The sequence below is a fragment of the Lissotriton helveticus genome, chromosome 1_1 (assembly GCF_964261635.1).
Source record: "Lissotriton helveticus chromosome 1_1, aLisHel1.1, whole genome shotgun sequence".
NCBI classification, from domain to species: domain Eukaryota; kingdom Metazoa; phylum Chordata; class Amphibia; order Caudata; family Salamandridae; genus Lissotriton; species Lissotriton helveticus.
Genome location: NC_136057.1, coordinates 1,373,350,097 through 1,373,373,076, shown reverse-complemented (window position 1 = coordinate 1,373,373,076; position 22,980 = coordinate 1,373,350,097). Strand labels below are relative to the sequence as shown.

At 49.0% G+C, this 22,980-nt stretch overlaps 1 protein-coding gene across 2 annotated transcripts in view; it reads right to left on the bottom strand.

The window, feature by feature from the left end:
- Positions 1 to 22,980, bottom strand: part of C1_1H22orf23 (chromosome 1_1 C22orf23 homolog) — a 97,682-nt gene that overhangs the window by 26,051 nt on the left and 48,651 nt on the right. For both annotated transcript variants that reach the window (XM_078657741.1, XM_078657751.1), the window contains exon 6: positions 11,288 to 11,388. In XM_078657741.1, the coding sequence (XP_078513867.1) occupies positions 11,288 to 11,388 (101 nt within the window). The remainder of the gene's footprint in view (positions 1 to 11,287; positions 11,389 to 22,980) is intronic.

Here is a 22,980-nt window from a genome sequence, read left to right as displayed (position 1 = left end):
CAACATCCCGAGACCCGGGGGCTATGAGAGGCAATGGCGCTTCCCTGGGAGGGCACTCCAGGATCAGGTGTTCTCGGAGGAAGTTAGGGAGGCCATCGAGGTATATTTTGAAATAAATACGGGTTCGGTGGATACCTGGGTGGTGCTTTGGGAGGGTTTTAAAGCCTACATCAGGGTGGTATGCATAGCTAAGAATTTGGGTGTCTTGAGAGCTTTGCGATCCACTTTAAGATGTATCGAGCAAGAAATTGCTGCCCTTGATTTGGAACTACTAGAGGAGGGGTCGGAGACTGGCAAGGCCCGATGATAGGCCTTGATGTTGGAATTTCGAGACGCTGCTGAGCGAGAACTACTGTTCCTTGGTAAGCAACACATGGCCAGAAGATATGGGGAGGGTGAACGGCCCGGTAAGATTTTAGTGCACACGCTCCACCCTACACACGATAAAGCCTATATCACTGAAATTAAAGGCCCAAATGACCGCGTGTTCCATTCCACTCCAGATATCTGCGACACCTTCCTTTCGCATTTTAAAACTCTATACACCTTTAAGCTCACTGGGGACCTCTGGGAGCAAGGAGAGTACCTAGCAGAAATTGCTTTGGTTTCTCTTGCAAAGCATATGCAAGAATTCCATGCTCTTCCCATTTCTTCGGATAGCGTATTGGAGGCGATTGATGCACTTAAAGGTTCCTCAGCGCCCGGCCTTGACGGGTTTTCCACAGATTTTTATAAGGCTTATAAGGATATACTGTTTCCACGGTTGATAGAGGTTTATGCTGAGGCTCTTGAGATTGGTATCCTCCCTCCCACATTTAGAAAAGCTGTAATTATACTTCTCCCTAAGCCTGGTAAAGACCTTACTCTCTGCGGTTCCTATCATCCATTGTCCCTGCTTAATCTCGATTACAACATTTTAGCCAAAGTAATCGCCATCCGGTTGTCCTTATTGATGGAATTTATCATTTCACCGGCACAGTCTGGCTTCGTCCCTCATAGGTCCACCTCTCTCAATTTGAGAACCTTATTTACAGTATTACATAGGATTGACCCCAATACTCCCGCCGCTGCTGTACTTCTTGATGCTTAGAAGGCATTTGATTCCCTTGAGTGGCCCTTTTTAGGTTTTGCCTCGCCAAAAAGATGCGCTCTGCGCATCTTTTTCGCGCAGGCGAAAACCTGATGAGAATTGTAGTGTGCTTTGGGTCGGCCCTCCTCATTCATTGGCTGGCTCCGTAAATGGAGCCTTGCCATTGGACGAGGGGCCTGTCCGTCAATGCCGGACCAGACACGGGGGCGTTCCCGACATTCTTTGGCTTTTGCCGACGTCACGCGACGCCGGGAACGCCCCCGATTCTGTTCCGGCATTGCCGGCACCTCCCTTGCTCTACTGTCATCACCACAACACTGCGCCCATTTTATCCCAAGCTAAACACTCGGAGAGGCGCAGTGACCGGGTCTTTGAAGGCCGCTCTCCCAATGAAAACAAGTTTTCTCTCCGAGTCAGCACGAGCAGGAAGACGAGCAGCGCGCCTCCCAGCTGGCCTCTCGCATCAGCATCCAGAGCTGCCCTGCGCGGTGTGTAGCTTCAGTGGAGCTTCAGAGTGCAGAGTGGAGCTTCAGAGTGGAGCTTCAGAGTGGAGCTTCAGAGTGGAGCTTCAGAGTGGAGCTTCAGAGTGGAGCTTCAGAGTGGAGCTTCAGAGTGCAGAGTGGAGCTTCAGAGTGGAGCTTCAGAGTGGAGCTTCAGAGTGGAGATTCAGAGTGGAGCTTCAGAGTGGAGAGTGGAGCTTCAGAGTGGAGAGTGGAGCTTCAGAGTGCAGAGTGGAGCTTCAGAGTGCAGATTCAGAGTGGAGCTTCAGAGTGCAGATTCAGAGTGGAGCTTCAGAGTGCAGAGTGGAGCTTCAGAGTGCAGAGTGGAGCTTCAGAGTGCAGATTCAGAGTGGAGCTTCAGAGTGGAGCTTCAGAGTGGAGCTTCAGAGTGGAGCTTCAGAGTGGAGCTTCAGAGTGGAGCTTCAGAGTGGAGCTTCAGAGTGCAGATTCAGAGTGCAGATTCAGAGTGGAGCTTCGGAGTGGAGCTTCGGAGTGGAGCTTCAGAGTGCAGAGTGGAGCTTCAGAGTGCAGAGTGGAGCTTCAGAGTGCAGATTCAGAGTGGAGCTTCAGAGTGCAGAGTGGAGCTTCAGAGTGCAGATTCAGAGTGGAGCTTCAGAGTGCAGAGTGGAGATTCAGAGTGCAGAGTGGAGATTCAGAGTGCAGAGTGGAGCTTCAGAGTGCAGAGTGGAGCTTCAGAGTGGAGCTTCAGAGTGCAGAGTGGAGCTTCAGAGTGGAGCTTCAGAGTGGAGCTTCAGAGTGGAGCTTCAGAGTGGAGCATCAGAGTGGAGCATCAGAGTGGAGCTTCAGAGTGGAGCTTCAGAGTGGAGCTTCAGAGTGGAGCTTCAGAGTGGAGCTTCAGAGTGGAGCTTCAGAGTGGAGCATCAGAGTGGAGCATCAGAGTGGAGCTTCAGAGTGGAGCTTCAGAGTGCAGAGTGGAGCTTCAGAGTGCAGAGTGGAGCTTCAGAGTGCAGATTCAGAGTGGAGCTTCAGAGTGCAGAGTGGAGCTTCAGAGTGCAGAGTGGAGCTTCAGAGTGCAGATTCAGAGTGGAGCTTCAGAGTGCAGAGTGGAGCTTCAGAGTGCAGATTCAGAGTGGAGCTTCAGAGTGCAGAGTGGAGCTTCAGAGTGCAGAGTGGAGCTTCAGAGTGCAGATTCAGAGTGGAGCTTCAGAGTGCAGAGTGGAGCTTCAGAGTGCAGAGTGGAGCTTCAGAGTGCAGATTCAGAGTGCAGAGTGGAGCTTCAGAGTGGAGCTTCAGAGTGGAGCTTCAGAGTGGAGCTTCAGAGTGGAGCTTCAGAGTGGAGCTTCAGAGTGGAGCTTCAGAGTGCAGATTCAGAGTGGAGCTGCAGAGTGCAGATTCAGAGTGCAGAGTGGAGCTTCAGAGTGCAGATTCAGAGTGGAGCATCAGAGTGCAGATTCAGAGTGGAGCTTCAGAGTGCAGAGTGGAGCTTCAGAGTGCAGATTCAGAGTGGAGCTTCAGAGTGCAGAGTGGAGCTTCAGAGTGCAGATTCAGAGTGGAGCTTCAGAGTGCAGAGTGGAGCTTCAGAGTGCAGATTCAGAGTGGAGCTTCAGAGTGCAGAGTGGAGCTTCAGAGTGGAGCTTCAGAGTGCAGAGTGGAGCTTCAGAGTGCAGAGTGGAGCTTCAGAGTGGAGCTTCAGAGTGCAGAGTGGAGCTTCAGAGTGGAGCTTCAGAGTGGAGCTTCAGAGTGGAGCTTCAGAGTGCAGAGTGGAGCTTCAGAGTGGAGCTTCAGAGTGGAGCTTCAGAGTGGAGCTTCAGAGTGCAGAGTGGAGCTTCAGAGTGGAGCTTCAGAGTGGAGCTTCAGAGTGGAGCTTCAGAGTGCAGAGTGGAGCTTCAGAGTGGAGCTTCAGAGTGCAGAGTGGAGCTTCAGAGTGGAGCTTCAGAGTGGAGCTTCAGAGTGGAGCTTCAGAGTGGAGCTTCAGAGTGGAGCTTCAGAGTGGAGCTTCAGAGTGGAGCTTCAGAGTGCAAATTCAGAGTGGAGCTTCAGAGTGCAGAGTGGAGCTTCAGAGTGCAGAGTGGAGCTTCAGAGTGCAGATTCAGAGTGCAGAGTGGAGCTTCAGAGTGGAGCTTCAGAGTGGAGCTTCAGAGTGGAGCTTCAGAGTGGAGCTTCAGAGTGGAGCTTCAGAGTGCAGAGTGGAGCTTCAGAGTGCAGAGTGGAGCTTCAGAGTTCAGAGTGGAGCTTCAGAGTGGAGCTTCAGAGTGGAGCTTCAGAGTGGAGCTTCAGAGTGGAGCTTCAGAGTGGAGCTTCAGAGTGCAGATTCAGAGTGGAGATTCAGAGTGGAGATTCAGAGTGGAGCTTCAGAGTGGAGATTCAGAGTGGAGATTCAGAGTGGAGCTTCAGAGTGGAGCTTCAGAGTGGAGCTTCAGAGTGGAGCATCAGAGTGGAGCATCAGAGTGGAGCATCAGAGTGGAGCATCAGAGTGGAGCTTCAGAGTGGAGCTTCAGAGTGGAGCTTCAGAGTGGAGCATCAGAGTGGAGCATCAGAGTGGAGCTTCAGAGTGGAGCTTCAGAGTGGAGCTTCAGAGTGGAGCTTTAGAGTGGAGCTTCAGAGTGGAGCTTCAGAGTGGAGCTTCAGAGTGGAGCTTCAGAGTGGAGCTTCAGAGTGGAGCTTCAGAGTGGAGCTTCAGAGTGCAGATTCAGAGTGCAGAGTGGAGCTTCAGAGTGCAGATTCAGAGTGGAAGTGCAGATTCAGAGTGGAGCTTCAGAGTGCAGAGTGGAGCTTCAGAGTGCAGATTCAGAGTGGAGCTTCAGAGTACAGAGTGGAGCTTCAGAGTGGAGCTTCAGAGTGGAGCTTCAGAGTGGAGCTTCAGAGTGGAGCATCAGAGTGGAGCATCAGAGTGGAGCTTCAGAGTGGAGCTTCAGAGTGGAGCTTCAGAGTGGAGCTTCAGAGTGGAGCTTCAGAGTGGAGCTTCAGAGTGGAGCTTCAGAGTGGAGCTTCAGAGTGCAGAGTGGAGCTTCAGAGTGCAGAGTGGAGCTTCAGAGTGCAGAGTGGAGCTTCAGAGTGCAGAGTGGAGCTTCAGAGTGCAGAGTGGAGCTTCAGAGTGCAGATTCAGAGTGCAGAGTGGAGCTTCAGAGTGCAGATTCAGAGTGCAGAGTGGAGCTTCAGAGTGGAGCTTCAGAGTGGAGCTTCAGAGTGGAGCTTCAGAGTGGAGCTTCAGAGTGGAGCTTCAGAGTGGAGCTTCAGAGTGCAGAGTGGAGCTTCAGAGTGGAGCTTCAGAGTGGAGCTTCAGAGTGGAGCTTCAGAGTGGAGCTTCAGAGTGGAGCTTCAGAGTGGAGCTTCAGAGTGGAGCTTCAGAGTGCAGATTCAGAGTGGAGCTTCAGAGTGCAGATTCAGAGTGGAGCTTCAGAGTGCAGAGTGGAGCTTCAGAGTGCAGATTCAGAGTGCAGAGTGGAGCTTCAGAGTGCAGAGTGGAGCTTCAGAGTGCAGATTCAGAGTGGAGCTTCAGAGTGCAGAGTGGAGCTTCGGAGTGCAGAGTGGAGCTTCAGAGTGGAGCTTCAGAGTGCAGAGTGGAGCTCCAGAGTGGAGCTTCAGAGTGGAGCTTCAGAGTGGAGCTTCAGAGTGGAGCTTCAGAGTGGAGCTTCAGAGTGGAGCTTCAGAGTGGAGCATCAGAGTGGAGCATCAGAGTGGAGCATCAGAGTGGAGCTTCAGAGTGGAGCTTCAGAGTGGAGCTTCAGAGTGGAGCTTCAGAGTGGAGCTTCAGAGTGGAGCTTCAGAGTGGAGCTTCAGAGTGCAGAGTGGAGCTTCAGAGTGGAGCTTCAGAGTGCAGAGTGGAGCTTCAGAGTGCAGAGTGGAGCTTCAGAGTGGAGCTTCAGAGTGCAGAGTGGAGCTTCAGAGTGCAGAGTGGAGCTTCAGAGTGCAGAGTGGAGCTTCAGAGTGGAGCTTCAGAGTGGAGCTTCAGAGTGGAGCTTCAGAGTGGAGCTTCAGAGTGGAGCTTCAGAGTGGAGCTTCAGAGTGGAGCTTCAGAGTGCAGAGTGGAGCTTCAGAGTGGAGCTTCAGAGTGGAGCTTCAGAGTGGAGCTTCAGAGTGGAGCTTCAGAGTGGAGCTTCAGAGTGCAGAGTGGAGCTTCAGAGTGCAGAGTGGAGCTTCAGAGTGCAGATTCAGAGTGGAGCTTCAGAGTGCAGAGTGGAGCTTCAGAGTGCAGAGTGGAGCTTCAGAGTGCAGATTCAGAGTGCAGAGTGGAGCTTCAGAGTGGAGCTTCAGAGTGGAGCTTCAGAGTGGAGCTTCAGAGTGGAGCTTCAGAGTGGAGCTTCAGAGTGGAGCTTCAGAGTGCAGCTTCAGAGTGGAGCTTCAGAGTGCAGCTTCAGAGTGCAGAGTGGAGCTTCAGAGTGCAGCTTCAGAGTGCAGAGTGGAGCTTCAGAGTGCAGAGTGGAGCTTCAGAGTGGAGCTTCAGAGTGGAGCTTCAGAGTGGAGCTTCAGAGTGGAGCTTCAGAGTGGAGCTTCAGAGTGGAGCTTCAGAGTGGAGCTTCAGAGTGGAGCTTCAGAGTGGAGATTCAGAGTGGAGATTCAGAGTGGAGCTTCAGAGTGCAGATTCAGAGTGGAGCTTCAGAGTGCAGATTCAGAGTGGAGCTTCAGAGTGCAGATTCAGAGTGGAGCTTCAGAGTGCAGATTCAGAGTGGAGCTTCAGAGTGCAGATTCAGAGTGGAGCTTCAGAGTGCAGCTTCAGAGTGGAGCTTCAGAGTGGAGCTTCAGAGTGCAGATTCAGAGTGGAGATTCAGAGTGGAGATTCAGAGTGGAGCTTCAGAGTGGAGATTCAGAGTGGAGCTTCAGAGTGCAGAGTGGAGCTGCAGATTCAGAGTGGAGCTGCAGAGTGCAGATTCAGAGTGCAGAGTGGAGCTTCAGAGTGCAGATTCAGAGTGCAGAGTGGAGCTTCAGAGTGCAGATTCAGAGTGCAGATTCAGAGTGCAGAGTGGAGCTTCAGAGTGCAGATTCAGAGTGGAGCTTCAGAGTGCAGATTCAGAGTGGAGCTTCAGAGTGCAGATTCAGAGTGGAGCTTCAGAGTGCAGATTCAGAGTGCAGATTCAGAGTGCAGATTCAGAGTGCAGATTCAGAGTGGAGATTCAGAGTGCAGATTCAGAGTGGAGATTCAGAGTGGAGCTTCAGAGTGCAGAGTGGAGCTGCAGATTCAGAGTGGAGCTGCAGAGTGCAGATTCAGAGTGCAGAGTGGAGCTTCAGAGTGCAGATTCAGAGTGGAGCATCAGAGTGCAGATTCAGAGTGGAGCTTCAGAGTGCAGAGTGGAGCTTCAGAGTGCAGATTCAGAGTGGAGCTTCAGAGTGCAGAGTGGAGCTTCAGAGTGCAGATTCAGAGTGGAGCTTCAGAGTGCAGAGTGGAGCTTCAGAGTGCAGATTCAGAGTGGAGCTTCAGAGTGCAGAGTGGAGCTTCAGAGTGCAGATTCAGAGTGGAGCTTCAGAGTGCAGAGTGGAGCTTCAGAGTGGAGCTTCAGAGTGCAGAGTGGAGCTTCAGAGTGCAGAGTGGAGCTTCAGAGTGGAGCTTCAGAGTGCAGAGTGGAGCTTCAGAGTGGAGCTTCAGAGTGGAGCTTCAGAGTGGAGCTTCAGAGTGGAGCTTCAGAGTGGAGCTTCAGAGTGGAGCATCAGAGTGGAGCATCAGAGTGGAGCATCAGAGTGGAGCATCAGAGTGGAGCATCAGAGTGGAGCATCAGAGTGGAGCATCAGAGTGGAGCATCAGAGTGGAGCATCAGAGTGGAGCTTCAGAGTGGAGCTTCAGAGTGGAGCTTCAGAGTGGAGCTTCAGAGTGGAGCATCAGAGTGGAGCATCAGAGTGGAGCATCAGAGTGGAGCATCAGAGTGGAGCTTCAGAGTGGAGCTTCAGAGTGGAGCTTCAGAGTGGAGCTTCAGAGTGCAGAGTGGAGCTTCAGAGTGCAGAGTGGAGCTTCAGAGTGCAGAGTGGAGCTTCAGAGTGCAGATTCAGAGTGGAGCTTCAGAGTGCAGAGTGGAGCTTCAGAGTGCAGATTCAGAGTGGAGCTTCAGAGTGCAGAGTGGAGCTTCAGAGTGCAGAGTGGAGCTTCAGAGTGCAGAGTGGAGCTTCAGAGTGCAGAGTGGAGCTTCAGAGTGGAGCTTCAGAGTGCAGAGTGGAGCTTCAGAGTGGAGCTTCAGAGTGCAGAGTGGAGCTTCAGAGTGGAGCTTCAGAGTGGAGCTTCAGAGTGGAGCTTCAGAGTGGAGCTTCAGAGTGGAGCTTCAGAGTGGAGCTTCAGAGTGGAGCTTCAGAGTGCAGCTTCAGAGTGCAGCTTCAGAGTGCAGCTTCAGAGTGCAGCTTCAGAGTGCAGCTTCAGAGTGGAGCTTCAGAGTGCAGCTTCAGAGTGCAGAGTGGAGCTTCAGAGTGCAGCTTCAGAGTGCAGAGTGGAGCTTCAGAGTGCAGCTTCAGAGTGCAGAGTGGAGCTTCAGAGTGCAGAGTGGAGCTTCAGAGTGCAGAGTGGAGCTTCAGAGTGCAGAGTGGAGCTTCAGAGTGCAGAGTGGAGCTTCAGAGTGGAGCTTCAGAGTGGAGCTTCAGAGTGTCAAGAGCAATGCCAATAGCTCTAACTTTAACAAAGGCAAAACCATTGCATTGTAAATGCTTGTTTCTTTCTGTGATGCGCCGCATGGGAATGCCTGAATGTTTTGTCTCTACAGCGGCCCTGCTCTATACGGAACCCATAGCTAGACTGCGGCTGTACTATTTCCCCGCCATTTCGTCTGTCCCGTGGCACCCGTCAGGGTTGTCCCCTGTCCCCATTGCTTTTTATATTAGCGATGGACCCATTGGTTCGACACTTTCAAGAGAAACACTTACATCGAGGTCTGCAGTTTCATACTGGCCCCCTTTTGGTATCTCTGTATGCGGATGATACTGTTCTGTACGTACGGCAACCCCATATTAACTTGGAACTCCTCATTAGGGAAATTATCCGATTTGGTAGGTTTTCAGGCATGAGTGTTAATTGGCACAAGTCCGTAATTTTCCCGTTGATAACCAGCACAGCTGCATGGGACTGTGAGTTTCCCTTGGAGTGGTGCAGCGATGCAGTTAAGTATTTCGGGGTGTACATACACTTAGATGCAGCCACTATCATCAGATTGAACTATGGACGCGCAATCAGCTCGCTTGAATCGCATGTCGAGAGGTGGTTACGGCTACCTTTGTCAATAGCGGGTAGAGTGGCCATTATTAAAATGGTGGTACTCCCGAGATTTTTATATTTTTTTTAACAACATTCCCATCCCTCTCACTCAGCCCTTCTTTTTGCAGCTGTGGCAACTGCTATTGCGGCTTGTATGGGATGACAACAGACCATGGGTGAGCTGGCAGACTTTGACACTACCGTATGAACGAGGCGGGTTTGGGGTTCCTGACATGTATCTTTACTATTTGATGGCGCAGTGCTGCTATTCCTATGCCTGGTATCATCCAGACGCACGTGTCCCCTATTTGAAGCTGGAGAAGAATCTGGTGCTTCCGCAGAATCTGTCCTCAGTTTTGCCTAAAGGAATCCCAAGGGATCCGCATGATATTCAGACTGTATACACCACGTGCTGGGCATGGAAGAAGTTACGTAGATTGTTAAGTTTAGACCTGTTGTATTCCCCGGCGTTGCCACTTCCGAACTCCACGTGGTTCCCCATAACTGGTGAGGTTTTAGCACAGCGCACACTGGCTGAATTTCAAATCCACACGATGGGTGACCTTTTCCCTGACAACCATATTTTCTCTGTCGCGGAGGAGGCGCGATTCAAAGATTGCTCCTTTATGGATGGCTTTGTGCTGCGCCACATGGTTTCCATGTTACGAGCTACCTTCGCTTCCTTTCCGATAGCTCCTGAGCCGGCTGCTCCTCTGACGTTAGTTATTGAAAGTCAAACTGGGGCACATTTGATCTCCAAATTGTATAGACAATGTGTGATGGGGCTCCCCTTCTCCGACGTCAAAATCCGCACTGCATGGGAGCAAGACTTGGGTCGGCCTATAATTCATGACCAATGGGATTACTGCTGCAGGGTTACGAGGGTGGTGTCCCTAAACAGTAGACATAAACTGCTACATTTTACATTTCTTCGCAGGATGTACCACACTCCGGCATGGTCCCATAAGATCGATCCCACTAGGCCTCACCAATGCCAGAAATGTTCGGCTCCACAAGCCGACTTTGCCCATCTCTCATGGACCTGTCCAAAGTTGCAACAATAGTGGGTACTGATACACGCTACTTTAGGTGACATACTTTCCATGACATTGATCCCTATGCCGGAGATTGCACTGTAAGGATACATGGTTAATTTCCCTAAAAAGGTCAGGAGGTTAGCAGCCCTGGGGTTTCTGTTGGCTAAACGTGAGGTGGCGTTACTATGGGGCAGTAAAAGGGTCCCTACGCTTAAGGCTTGGCTTCACAGCTTGGCGTTTTGTAATGTGGACAGCGAGGAATATGCTACGTTAGTGCCAAGTTCCTCGCGCCCGGTGGATATATGGGTCCCGTACAGAGCATACATTGCTAAGCAAAGGGGAGTTACAGGCACACAAGTCACGAATGGCATTGTCCCCGAAGGGGTAGGCTAGGACTGAGGGTACCAAAGGATCCTTATACGCTATGATAGTTCCTATGCTCTTTGTGTTACTGCAGCTAGGAAGTGGGGTGGGGTTAGGTTTGGGCTGGCTGGACTGTGATAGAAGCTTACGGGGGCCTGCGGGCATGGGGGTTAATGGTACTTGTCTCGCATTCGTAATATATTGCTTATTGTTGTCCTGGATATAACATGTATCAAATATCGTGCTCCATTGGGATATGCAGACTCTCTCGCTATGCATCGCTGTGAACATTAAGTATTGCCATGTATGTGTAAAACTGAAAATAACGTTTTTTTTTAAAAAGTGAATTTTGTCAGAAAATGTCCAAGAGAACCCTAAAATAGTCAAGACTATGAGGCCATTCACTTGAGAAGAAAACTGGAGAACATACGTCAAGAGGAAAAGAAAGAGAAAAAAGGACTGTGAAGGGACTCCTTCTCCTGAATCCAGAACTTATCGCACTAAAGACTCCCATAGAAAAGATCTAGGGAGAGGAAACATAAAAAACATCTTCGTGATCACTCTAGACCTTCTCACCACCCTTGAGAACACCGTTCGATGTTGAAGCAGGCGTCGGCACAGACTTGCTCGCCATTGAGAAGTATGACAACAGTACCAAGGACCGAATGACAACACCTCAGGTACCGTTAAGTTCACTGGTGGCTTCTTCCATACAGGGCAGAGGGGGATTGGATAAAAAATGCTTTTAAATCTTACCTTCTTCACAGTCGCCGACCCTCTTCTCCATCCTCACTTTGTAGCGCCGGAAGTACCCAGGCTCTCAGCCTCTCCCAGCTAATCACAACACTGCATGAGCAGCATCGTGATTGGCCTGAGCAGCCTGTTTGTCCCTCTGCCTCATTTTCTCTCTTTGGCCCCGCACTAAACCCCAGTGCCCTGTCCTTGTTTATCTCCTCCATCTCATGCCCCCTATCTCTCTCCTCTATAGGTCACCCAAAATCTTCCCCCTGATCCCTTGTTCTCTTTGTCATAGGCGATCCCGATGCCTCTAGCCTCTCTCTGTCTTAATACTCTATGTCTCTCTCTGCAAAGGGCTCCTGACTGCCAGCTCCCCTACCCCATGCTCTCTGCCCCCAGGCATCCTATTCTCTACTATGAAACTGTGAATTACCTGTGAGATCTCGGTCTCCACAATGGTGCGGAATTTCTTGCCCTGACCCAAGGCTTCCATCTCATCCAGGAACTGCCGCCTTTCCTGGATCTCATTCACCACTGGAACAAAAGAGTACAAACCATGTTAGCATCAGAAACTAGGGCATTATTGTCATGCACATGTAACCCTGACAGAGCATGGCAAGCCTGGGACCAGGCCCTAAAGTAGGATCTCAACCAAGTCTGGAGACAGGTTTAGAACTAAGTTCGGATGCATGCTTCGAGCCAGGTCTGGAGGCAGGCTCAAAAGCAGGACTGGAGGGAAGGAAGCAAAAGACTTGTAAGCTACAAGAGAGGAATCCGGCATACAGAAAGCAAGAAGCCACTTCAAGAGGGAAAAGAGACATCAGTAGAAAAAAGAATGAGGCCTAGAGAGAAAAGGAAGACCCATAGGAGAACAAAAGAACCAGACCTACAGGGAATTTGGACTGGACTAAAAGGGAAGGAAAAACTAGGCCTGGAAGGAAGAGAGAAGGAAGGTGGGAAGAGAATACCATCCTTGAGGGAACCTTGACAGGGTATTATGGGTAGCCAGACCTGGAATCGACGGAGGAGCCAGGAGAGAGGAAAACGCACACTACCTAAAGGTGAAGAAAGGAACTAGACCTGAAAGGGAAGGAGTAACCAGGAGGGAAGAGAAGAATAATGACAGGTGAAAAAAATTCCAAAATAAAAAAAGAGGACCAGCAAAGAAGAAAAGAGAAATCGTGCCTGCAGGGAAAGGAGGAACCATACCTTGAAGAAAGAGAGGAACCAGGCGGAAAGAGAAGGCCCAGGCTTAGAGGGGTACAGCGCAACCATAAGTGAATGGGACAAACATGCTTGGAGCAGAAAAGTAACAAAATCTGAAGTGAAAGGAGAAATCAGACTCGGAGATCTGTTTATTGTAATATGTGCATTTGTGGATGAATAGCATGAAGCTGAGTGCTATGGATAAAAGTGCATGTCCGTTGTTTCACCTAGTTGGGAAGGTTTTGGATGTCATGTATGAAGACCTGAGCCGCATTGTTATGTTTTGTTCCTGCACTTTTGTCTGTTTTGAAGCAATATATAGCAAGAATTAGGACCCTTCTTTCTGTTCATCTATGCGGTAACATGTAGGACTCTTAGGGATTACATGTTAGTGCATACATGGACGGAAAGTGTGTGAGTGTATTGTGTTCTATAGGGAAGGGTTTTGGTGGCATGCATAAATGGCAGACACTGCTCAGACGTGTCGCAGTGCCTACACTTGGGAGTTAGGGAAAAGTGTGAAAAAGTGGTCATGCATGCATGCAGATACCTACCTATTTTAGACTGGTTTGTATGACACAGTTTAAACCACATTGAGTGGGCATAAGAATTGCCCAGACTGAAACAATGCTACTCACGGAAGGCGCAATCTTGCATCAACTATATATTTTGCAGTACACAGAAGACTCGGAGAGGGGCAATATGAACGGGCATCATACAACCAGTTATATCTGATCTGATGAGTCTACCCAGGAATAGCGAGGGAGCAGTACTTGGGACTGGTCACTCTAACCAGCCTTGCTATACGATCAGTGAGGTCGGTCCTGGAGCAGCAGCAGAGATACTCATAATGATGGGTATTATAAAATAAGCCTTGGTGGGTTGTCTGAGGACACCCCCAAAAAGCCGCAGATTAGCAACTCCAAGGAATGGGCATTTTATAGTCCGCCAACACTGTATGATGTGAGGAGTCTTGCTCTCCAAGACGAGACACAGATGCAACCCACAGGAGTGGGCATTATGCAGACAGCCCTACTAAATAGTCTGAAAAGTCCATCCAGAAATGGCAGAGGAGAAACCCATGGGAATAAGCATTATCCAACCAGCCATGCTATATGACCTGGGCTCAGAGGTATCCCTCACAACTCAACAAGGGTGGCAGGGAGCAACTTAAAATGGACATTATACTATGAACCATGCTTTATACTGGTTCTTCTCTACTTAGAGTCTGTTTTCCTTTTAATATGGCCTTCATCAGTTCTCTGCAGTTTTTTTTTAGTTTTTTTGGACCAGTGTTGGGAATCCCCGTTGCTGGGGCAGCTACACGCTCTAGAAATTTTATAACACAACATAAGCTACAGCACCTTGCCAAACACCCCACATCCCTGCAGTGGCAGGCAGAAATCCCTAGGAATGGCATTATACATCCTGCAGTACTATATAGGCTGAGATTTCCCAGGAGTGACAGGGGAGCTCAGCATAGAATAAACAGATACCACATAGGGGTCAACATGAGACGGTGTCAATGAGTGATTCAAAACAAAACAATCCATGTCAATTAGGGGCCTCAGGCTGAAAGGTGATCTGAATCAATAATGGATCAGCAAACCCTCCCTCTCCAGAGGTGTGGGGTGATATCTGTGATTCAGTGGGAGGATTGGCGCCGATGAAGGAGGAGGACGCCACCATCTTGAGTCTTGTAGAAAGTGTTATTGTGTAGATACATGCTGGTTGTGTATATCCAACTGTCGCGTATGTGGGGAAGAGCAGGACCCTGCCATGAGAGATGCAAGAGGAGTATTCTTGTGTGTGTGATGGTGTAAACTAAGGAAACTGCAGTACTCTATCAAAATGCATTTGTTTATCAGAACCAGCGATGGAGAAGAAGGGGAATGTTTAATGGAAAGACTAAGATGCATGGTAAATATGGCAGTAGTTCTGACCTTAAGCCCTTCCAGTCCCATACAAATAAGACAACACAGAACACGGCCTTAACTCTCCACCTTTTAACCTTATTTCCTGTGCGGTTAAGAGGGAGAAGGGAAGGATTAGTATGGGAAAAAAACATCCAAAGATTACATCAGCTGGGGAGAAAGCTCATGGGGTAAGCTGCAAGGTAAGAAGCAACAGAAAAGGGCCAGGTAAGTGGTGTGGTAAGCACAGTGACCGACTGACCACATGACGATTAAAGTATGCAACATCTGTAGGGAGAAAGAATATGCCATTGTGGCCACTGAAATAAACAAAAGATTGGTTAGTCTTCGAAATGCACTATATTTAAAACAAGAACCTCTCAATGCCATTTCCTCATTTCTAAATCATGATTTCTATTCAACAATAACAAATTACCTTTGTCAAGGGAAGTTTGTGTTTTGCAGAAAAAAGAAAAATGTTGCATGAGCAGTTAAATCTTAAAGAGCTCCTGTACTCATATTCTGCTACATAGTACACCCATACTTTGGTACATGCACTGGCACAAGCCAGGTGTCAGTGCAATGACACCACATAGAATGATATACAGTATATCCAGTGCATACAATGCGTCAACACTCTTAAATGCTAGGATCCTTGCCTTGTGGACTGGGAAAGCTCCCCTGGGGTATGCTTTGCTATTCCTAGGTTCTCTTACACCCCTCTCCTTAGGCATGCTGTCACCACACTCTTCTGCCTCATAATAGGATTACAGATAGTCATAATGATAGAATAATTTCCTTCTGCATGCCGGGACCCTAAAACATTTAGGGCCAGATGTATCAAGAATTGCTTTTGCGATATTTTAATAGCAAATTTTACTGATTCGCTATTTAAGAATCACAAACTGCAATGTACGTAGAATTTGCAAAACAAATTGCGATTCCTACATATTCCTTTATAGCGAATCGTAAATTGCGATTCGCTATTAAAGAATGCCTTCCTATTCCTTCCTATGAATGAATAGGATTATATTCGCAATTTGCAAGTACCAAACAGGTACTCGCAAATTGCACATGCAATTTCAGGGGTGCAAGGGGGCCAAAAGGCCACCCTGATGCACCCCCAAAAAAGGTATGTATGCACATGTGGCGCACATACATGCCCTAAGGGCATGTGTGTGCGCTACATGGCACTTAGAAAAATGCAAAAATTTGCATTTTTCTAGGAATTTGCAAATTACCACCAACTTGAAGTTGGTGGTAATTTGCGATCCCTTAAAGCCAAGTTGCAATTCTTTCTTGCATTGCATTAAAGGAATCCCTAAATGCATTAAAAAATAAGTAATTGCAAAAATTGTGATTCGCTATTTTGCAAATGCCTTTCGGGATGATACATCCCAAAAGGCGTTTAAAGAGGCTTTATACCGTTCTGCGAATTGGCCCGTTTGTGAACTGTAAAAAGCTTGATACATCTGGCCCTTAATCCATGTGCCTATTTACATAACAAAGTGCAGAATCTAGCATACCCAGTGCTGTATAGCACTCTCCAAAGCTTTTTGTAGGCCACATTTTTCCCTGAAATTATAACTATTCCAAAATAAAAGCGCAGCACTTCTAAACTACAGCCTAAATCTAAATATTATGGTGGAATAAGCAGGCTTGAATTTGAAGAGTTACAAGGTGCCCTGTGTCTTTAAGATGTCTAGCAGGATCTGGTCCCATGATGCCTTGCACTGGCATTTGCCTCTCAGAGTCAGTTCTTTTTTCCGGATCGTGAAAGTTAATATTAATGTTAATGTTAAGAGACATTTATTAAGCGCGCTGTCACCATAAGTTTCCTGGCGCTGATAGGATCCTGAGATTGGACAGAAGGAATTTAGTGGCAATGGGAGAAGAGCAATGTTTTTAAGGATTTCCTAAAAGAGAGGAGGGAACAAGAAGTCTTAAGTGAAAGTGGAAGAGAGTTCCACAGCTTAGGGGCCAGATGAGAGAAACTGCGACCACCAGATCTGGTAAGTTTGACACGGGGAACAACTAGGAGCTGGAGGTGGGTGGACCTCAGAGTGCGAGAGGGGCAGTAAGGAGTGATCAGGGACTTCAGGAAAGCAGGGGAGGGACCGGTGAGAGCCTTGAAGACCAGGCAGTGGACCTTAAAAGCTATTCTTTCACTGACTGGTAGCCAGTGAAGTTGATATAATAAAGGTTGGGCCGACTGCCATCTGGGGATTTTGAATGCAAGTCTAGCAGCCTGGTTCTGAACAATCTGTAGCCTGGACAGCTGGGATTTGGGAAGGCCATGGTATATCGAATTAGAGAGGTCCAGACGGGACATCACCAAGGCTATTAAGACTTGTAACAAGGCTTCGGGAGTCAGGAGGTGGGCAACTTTCCGTATCCTGTATAGCTGGAACATACAGGAGGATGTTACTGCACTCACCTGGGCCTTGAGAGTGAGCCCAGAGTCAATAATGACCCCGAGGCTCTTTACACAGCCAGCAGGAGAGGGAGGTGTGCCAAGCTCAATGGCCCAGTACTGGGGGCCCCAATAAGGGGCACTTATCCCAGGAAGGAGAAGCTCAGTCTTGCCCGGATTGAGCTTTAATTGATTTTGGTTCATCCAGTGCTGGATGTGTGTCATGGCCGTCTGAAAGTTGGTAACAGCGTCAGGGGAGGTGAGGGGGAAAATAATTTGCAAATCATCCGCGTAATTAAACACGGTGACGTCCCACCTGCCTAAAGAGTGAAGGAGGGGTTGAAGATACAAATTAAAAAGAAGGGGAGACAAGGAAGATCCCTGAGGGACCCCGCAAGATGACGAGACGCTGGTGGCGCTGAAAGGACCCAAACTGACTGCCTGGGATCTCCCCTCTAGAAAAGATTTAACCCAGGACAAAGCAGGCCCACAGACTCCGGCAGACTCGACACGGTGGAGTAAGATGTTATGGTCCACCGTGTCGAATGCCCCCGATAAGTCAAGTAGGACTAATGCCTGGGGTAGTCCTCTGTCGGCATTGCTTCTGAGGTTGTCCAACACGGCAAGAATCACAGCCTCTGTAGAATGGGCTGGTCTGAAACCGGCCTGGTTATTTGCCAGGAAGTTGGACTCCTCGATGAATTGCGAGAGGCAAGTAGTGACATGTGCCTCCAAGATTTTAGACAGGAAAGGCAAAAGGGAGATGGGCCGATAGTTAGCGAGGACCGCTGGGTCCGCGCCGGGTTTCTTTAACAGGGGCACCAGTACGGCCTCCTTAAATGACCTGGGGACTATGCCAGAGTTGAGGGAAGAATTAAGTAAGGGAAGGATGCATTGTGGAAGGGTGTGACAGATATCACGGAGCACAGAGGGGGGACAGCAGTCCTTGGGGGAGCCAGATTTCACACGGGTGGACAGCTTGGCAAGGGACTCCGGGTCGAGTGTAGGAAACCGGGACAGGGTAGCGGAATTGACGAGGGGGGATACTGCTGTGGCTAGGGGGATGGAATGGGGAATAGAATTTTTAATTGTGGTGATCTTATCGATAAAAAAAGAATTTAAAGCATTGCAAGACTCTGCAGAGGGAGGCACATTCGGGAGTGTCCTGGCGTCCGATGTTAATTCGCCAAGGACCTTGAAAATCTCTTTGGATTTGTTGGGGGCTGTTAAAATTCTCTCAGAGATGAAAGCAGACTTGGTTGTGATAATGGCTTTTTTATAGGCTTTCCGTGCGGACACGTACGCCTCCCTGTCGGAGCCAAGATAGTTACGCCTCCATCTACGCTCCAGTTGGCGCAGCTCAAGATGTTGTTGTTTCAGGGCAGAGTTGTACCATTTATGAGAGTTATTGGGGCGTGTTCGAGGGAAGCAGGACAAGGGTGCAAATAGGTCGCTAGCCGTCGTGAGCCAATGGGAGATGTTAGCGTCCATGATGTTAACATCTGGGATGTCAATAGTTGGAGGCTGGGTCTCAGCAAGGGAGGAAAGGAAGGCAGATGAATCAAGGGTCTTCCATTTCCGAGCAGTCCCTCCCTCCAAGGAAGGAGGCCTAACCAGACCCTTTACAAGGATGGAAGACTCGATCAATGAATGATCGGACCAGACACAAGGGGAGATAATCGGACAAGAGAGCGACACCCCTTGTGTCCAGATGTGGTCTAGAATATGACCCCCGATATGAGTAGGGGAGGTGACGTGCTGAGTCAGATTAAGGCTAAGGAGCGCCTCAAACAGTTCGATGGCGTGGGGGCCAGCGTCAGCGTGATTGAACCAATAGTTAAAATCTCCGAACATAACAATGCGGGCTGAGGAAGTCATCAAGGCAGAAAGCTGCTCGCAGGGGCATAGGGGTAGGGGGGCGGTATAGGACAATAAGGGTCAGGGCACCAGCTTCAGTTGCCAGGCTGATGACGAGATTCTCGGCATCAGGGAGACATAGTGAGGAGGACGTGATGAAAGGCAAATCTTTGCGTATGACTGCCGCCACCCCACCGCCACGACGGCCATTAGGCCGATTGGCGTTCAGCATGTAGTAGTTAGGGGGTAGAGCAGCCAGGATGTCAGGGAGGGAAAGATCAGACAGCCAGGTCTCAGTGAGCAGCAGGATATCAGGATTCTCAGCCGTCAACAAAAGAAAGATATCGGCATGATGTTGAGGAAGAGACCGTGTATTAAGATAAAATATACGAATGCAGGTCTCGGGCGGGGTAGGGACAGACACGGATGCCCGGATGAGTCTGGGAGAAGGCAGGTCGGCCGAGATGCCAAGAGACACCAGACGATCCCAAGTTGTGGATGGAAGGGCACAAGAGGGACACTGGAGGCTTCTAAGCGAAGCAGGGGAGTAAGTGATGGAAGGGGCGGCATCTCTGGGCCCTGGGCCCGTCAGGCCGCGGACGGGCGCAGACGGGCTTGCCTTAGGCGCGCCCGCTGCGCCCGTCCGCTGCGCGTACGGAGGAAGCACATGATATATAGGGCTGTTCAGGGCGTGGCCAGATGAGAGTGGGCGTGGCTCGGGGAGCGGCTCGCTGATGACGGCGAGCGAGAGAGGCTGACCCCGCTGCAGCGTCTACCTCGGCTGCGCGGGGGAAAACGAGGCAAGGAAAGGTCCCTGCGAGGGTAGGTAAGTTTGTAATTAAAATGGTAGGACACAAAATTAAACACACAAAGGCTTTAAAAACATCAGGGCTTAGATTAGAGCTCCCGCGGAAGGCAGGGGAGGATCCAGTGCAAGTTGCTCCTTGTAATACTTTTTGTAGTTTTGTCCGTCGGAATGTTTTCAAGGAACAATTTCATTCAACTTTTGTGATTGTTACAAAGCAATCTAAGGCTTTTCTAGCTTTCTAAGCTATTTTTTGCCGCCTAAGTGCCTTCTCTCTTTGTCAAATATCCTTCATGGGGAAGAAAAATAGCTCCAACTGACCCTCACCGCGTCTGTGTGGTATACCTCCTAACCTCTCCTTCAATCAAGGAATGAGAGTTTTGCTCCAAAATGTCTAAGAGGACTTTCATAGACAGATAGGAAACTAGGCTGAGGCCCTCATTATGACCAGCCTGGCTAATTAAGGCATGTGCAGGACCTACTTTCACTGCACATATCGCAATTATGAGCAGTGGCGGCTGCTATGAAACGGTGGCGGGGGTGGAGGCAGGGGGGTTACAAAAAAAGAAAGAAAAAAAGATGACTTACCTGCCGGTCGCTGACTGTAGCCTCTCCTAAGGCTCCCAGCCTCCCCTAAGCCAATCACAATGCTGCTGTCACCAGCATGACAAATGCAAAAAGAACAATTGATGGACAGAATGGAGAACAATGTCACACATTCACCCCATTACAGAGATCTGGGCCTAATCCATCGTTTTTTTGCTCACCAAGCCATTCCAGTTTGGACCCAGCCATATGCAAATCAGTCTTGCCCCTGCGCCCAATGGGAACAGTCCAGCCCGAACTGCCAGGTCAGGTCCTCCCTGGACTGGAAACAAGCATCCTAGGACAGGTTTCCGGCTTTCAGCCCTCATCAGCCAGGATAGCTTGACTCCAGTGGCATGGAGAGCACGGGACCCACGTCTGGGCATACCTGTTCCACTCGGGGTGACAAATGCAAAAACAACAATTGATGGACAGAATGCAGAACAATGTCATACATTCACCCCAGTACAGCAATATGGGCCTAAATTCATTGTTTTTGTGCTCACCATGCCATTCCAGTTTGCTGTAACACTCGTCACCAGCATGACATCAGCATCGTGATAGGTCTGAGTGGCCCGTTTGGCTGCTCAGGCAGTACCTGGGAACCTGGGACAGTTCTCCACCAGGCTGTGCAACACAGCCAGGTAGAGAAATGCTATGTGTGCATGATGGTTTTTCCGGCCCAAGACGGCCCCAACCGCCACGCACCCTTATGGTGCACCAACCACTCCTTCTCCCTCTGACAGCCCAGCCTCGCCCTACCATAACCTGGCTCCGTACTTAACATAAAATGATAATAACATTGTGTTAGTATCATTTTATTTTTCCTTTTGCAGTGCTCAGAGAGCAGTAGGACGATGCTTCTCTACCTTAGCGGAAGAGACGCCGCTGATTATGAGTCTAGTGCTGAATATCAGCAGGTCAAAACTGACCGTATTTATTGGAGAAAACTGCCTAGTATTGACTGTGCATAAGGAATTTGGTGCAGCAAGGTTGTGCTTTTCATCTACCCCAATAAGCATGGCAGCACCATTAGAGCCTATGGGCCCGATTTATATATTGGCGTGTGGCCCATTCCCACAACAGGGCGATGGAGTAAATTGCTCCGGCGCCCTGACGGAGGTGCCTCCCACTGAATTTAGAAATGACCACCACGGCGGTTCCTGTCATTGCTTTTTGTAGTTTGATGCAGGGTTCCATCACCAAGACAGAGCCTTGCAACAAGCTGTTTTATTTTTTATTTTCAAAAGTAAAATCCCAAAGTAGGATTTTGTTTTTGAAAATATAAAAGATAATGACCTCTCACCATAGGAAATACAACATGATGATGGATGGAGTGCTGAAACTTTTCAGTCACTCACCCCCGTCGTAGTGCTGAAACTTTTCAACCACTCACCCCCAGTCAAGAGATCTGGGTTTAATCTGGGTGGTGTAGTGAGCAAAAGAACGATGGATTTAACCCAGATCTCTTGACTGGGGGTGAATGCTTGATTTGTCAGTATTCCGTCCATCATTTGTTGCTGCAGCACGTTTTGCCCTAAGTGGCATGGGTATGCTCAGACGTAGGTCCCTTGCTCTCTGTGGCACTGGATTCAAGCTAGCCTGGCTGATGAGGGGTGTTACCCCAAAACCGGTCCCAGGATGCTGTCCAGGGATGACCCGGCTTGGCAGTTCGAGCAGGACTGCCCCCATGAGGAACAGGGTTAAGACTGATTTGCATATGGCTGGATCCAAGCTGGGGTGGCATAGTGAGCAAAAGAATAATGGATTTAACCCAGATCTCTTGACTGGGGGTGAATGCTTGATTCATTCAGCATTCCATCCTTCATGTTTTGCCGAAGCACCCCTCATCATAGGAGTCATCTTCTATGATGAGGGAGGCCTTTTGTGTTTCTTACGGTCCCTTTTTGCCAGGCTTTGCCTGGCAGTGACCGGCAGTAAATAAACTGCTAAATGTTGCCCATCCTAATTGGGTGGATGGACATATAGCCAATTCCCCCATGGCTCTTACTCCAATGGGTCATATAAGAAGTTTGGCTAAGGAGGTGATGGAAGTAGTTATGACATAGCCAAACCTATGGTCCGTCCGCCTTTAAATCGGGTGGGCGGACCAGTATGTTGGCGGTGAGGAAATGCCAACATCTAAATCAGGCCCCATGTCTTTTACAAAACATGCAGATGATCCTATTCAGGCTCCACTGAGACCTCTCAATCTTCCAACACTAAAGCAATGTCTGCTTCTTAAAACGTTCTAGGCCAGGAGAGGCACCTTGCCCTTTTTAGCACCTGCCACAAGATTTAGATTAAGATCATCCACCATGGAAACAAAGTTGCACGAGAAGACCATCTCCATTTACTGCCAGCTCTTTGGATTGTTGGGACAGTAGCTCTTTCTACACTCCCACATCAATCAGCATCAGGAATTTTACTGGTGGCTGACATCACTTTCAAGAGGTTTTGGCACGAGGGACATCCAAACTCAACATCCATTTTGAAGCACCCCATGTGCTAGTAGCCATCATCGTGGGACTCGTAGGTCACAGCAACTCCTAGATCTCTACTTCAACTAATGCCAGGACTTGGAAAAAGCAGAAGAAAAGTTCCCCAGTCCTGCCATGATGAAAGTAACTATGTCATGGCTACTAAATAATTAGAGATCTCCTGAAAGGGACACAGCTTTCTTGAGTCTGGAACTGAAACCGGAATCTAGTACAGTTTTCACCGTTCAGAAGAGGCATGCGTCAGCATCAGAGATTTTGGAGGGAAAGCAAAAACATTGACACTGCAGGAAAAACAATATGTAGGTTGCCTCCTACAGCTCTCAAAACTGCAAGTGTTACAGGGTTTTTGGGACAATTTGATCAATCCCATTGCAATTCAGTGCAGAGGTTTGTAGGTGAGCTTCCCAAGGATTCAAAGCTGAATTTTTATGAGGTTGCGCAGAAAGGTCTGTGTAAGAAGGTGGATTATAATTCATAGTGGGCGGACACCCACCTCAAGGAATATTAATGCAATCCCATCAGGGATAGCTGACCTCAATCCCCTGGTAGCTCTAACACACAGCAGACAGACTTAACTTAGGGCAATGTGAAAAGTATTTATGCAGCCCCAAAACAGTAATAAAGTCAAAACACCAAACAATAGGAATCCCAAACCAAATTAGAACAAGAATGTAGATTTTAATAACATAAATGCCACCAAAATGGTACAAATCCATTAACGGGAACCTGAAATATGAGTTTTAAAAGTTTTAAGTGAAAATACCGCCAAAAAGCAATAAGCGCTCATGATAGTTTATGGTTGCGGTAAACTGGGATCTAGACGTACTTTGAAGCTGACTACGATGG